Source organism: Protobothrops mucrosquamatus, unplaced genomic scaffold (genome assembly GCF_001527695.2).
Source record: "Protobothrops mucrosquamatus isolate PMUCROS unplaced genomic scaffold, P.Mucros_1.0 scaffold51768, whole genome shotgun sequence".
Classification (NCBI taxonomy): domain Eukaryota; kingdom Metazoa; phylum Chordata; class Lepidosauria; order Squamata; family Viperidae; genus Protobothrops; species Protobothrops mucrosquamatus.
The window spans coordinates 1-1,015 of NW_015437492.1; the positions used below are offsets into that span (position 1 = coordinate 1).

General features: G+C 40.1%; 1 protein-coding gene across 1 annotated transcript; it reads left to right on the forward strand.

Moving 5' to 3' along the window:
- Positions 1-23: 23 nt before the first annotated feature.
- Positions 24-809, forward strand: LOC107302346 (olfactory receptor 1019-like). Its single transcript, XM_015831437.1, has one exon. It carries the CDS (start codon positions 24-26, stop codon positions 807-809), a length of 786 nt encoding a protein of 261 aa, XP_015686923.1.
- The last annotated feature ends 206 nt before the right edge of the window (positions 810-1,015 follow it).

Genomic DNA, 1,015 nt, shown 5'->3' on the forward strand with positions numbered 1-1,015 from the left:
CTAACACCCAACTCCACAAACCCATGTATTACTTCCTGAGCAACCTCTCCTTTGTTGATCTCTGCTGCTCTTCAGCCATTTCTCCAAAAATGCTGATTGACTTGTTGGTTGAAGGAAAAAGAATTTCATTCGGTGCTTGTGCTACACAGCTCTTTCTGATTTCTACATTTGGAGATACAGAGTGTGTTTTGTTGGCTATGATGGCCTATGACAGATATGTGGCCATCTGCAATCCACTTCTTTATCCGGCTATCATGTCCAAAAAGGTCTGCCAACAAATGATTGCTGTTGCATATTGCATAGGTCTAATGGATGCAACCATATACACATCCTCAATATTTCGACTGATATTCTGCCGGTCAAATGTTATTAATCATTTCTTCTGTGACGTACCTCCACTCTTAATGATCTCCTGTTCAGATACATACATCAGTGAAATAGTGATAATTGTCATTGATAGCTTTGTTGAAGTAAGCAGCATAGCTATGATTCTTGTATCCTATGCTTATATTTTGAATACAGTCCTGAGAATGCGCTCTGCTGAGGGCAGGCACAAAGCGTTTTCCACCTGCAGCTCTCACCTGACAGCTGTTGGCATATTCCACGGGACAATACTCTTCATGTACTTTCGGCCCAGCTCCAGCTACTCCATGGACCAAGACAAATGGGCCTCATTGTTCTACACAGTTGTGGTCTCCATGTTCAACCCTCTCATCTACAGTCTGAGGAATAAGGAGGTGAAAGAAGCTGCAACCAAATCCGTGGGCAACATATGGATTTTTAAAGGGAATAATCCTAGATACATTTAATGGACAACTTCATTACCAGCATTGCCATTTCCAAAAAGGAAGATCATCAGTAAGGAAAAGAATATTTTTGCTAGCAATCAACAAGGAGAAGGTTCCTGGTAACCTTAAATCACAATTATGATTTTTACGTGTCACAGGATCAAAAATCTTTATCACTATGGATAGTAAAAATCAGAAGTTTGTAAATTTGATACAACAGTGGTTCT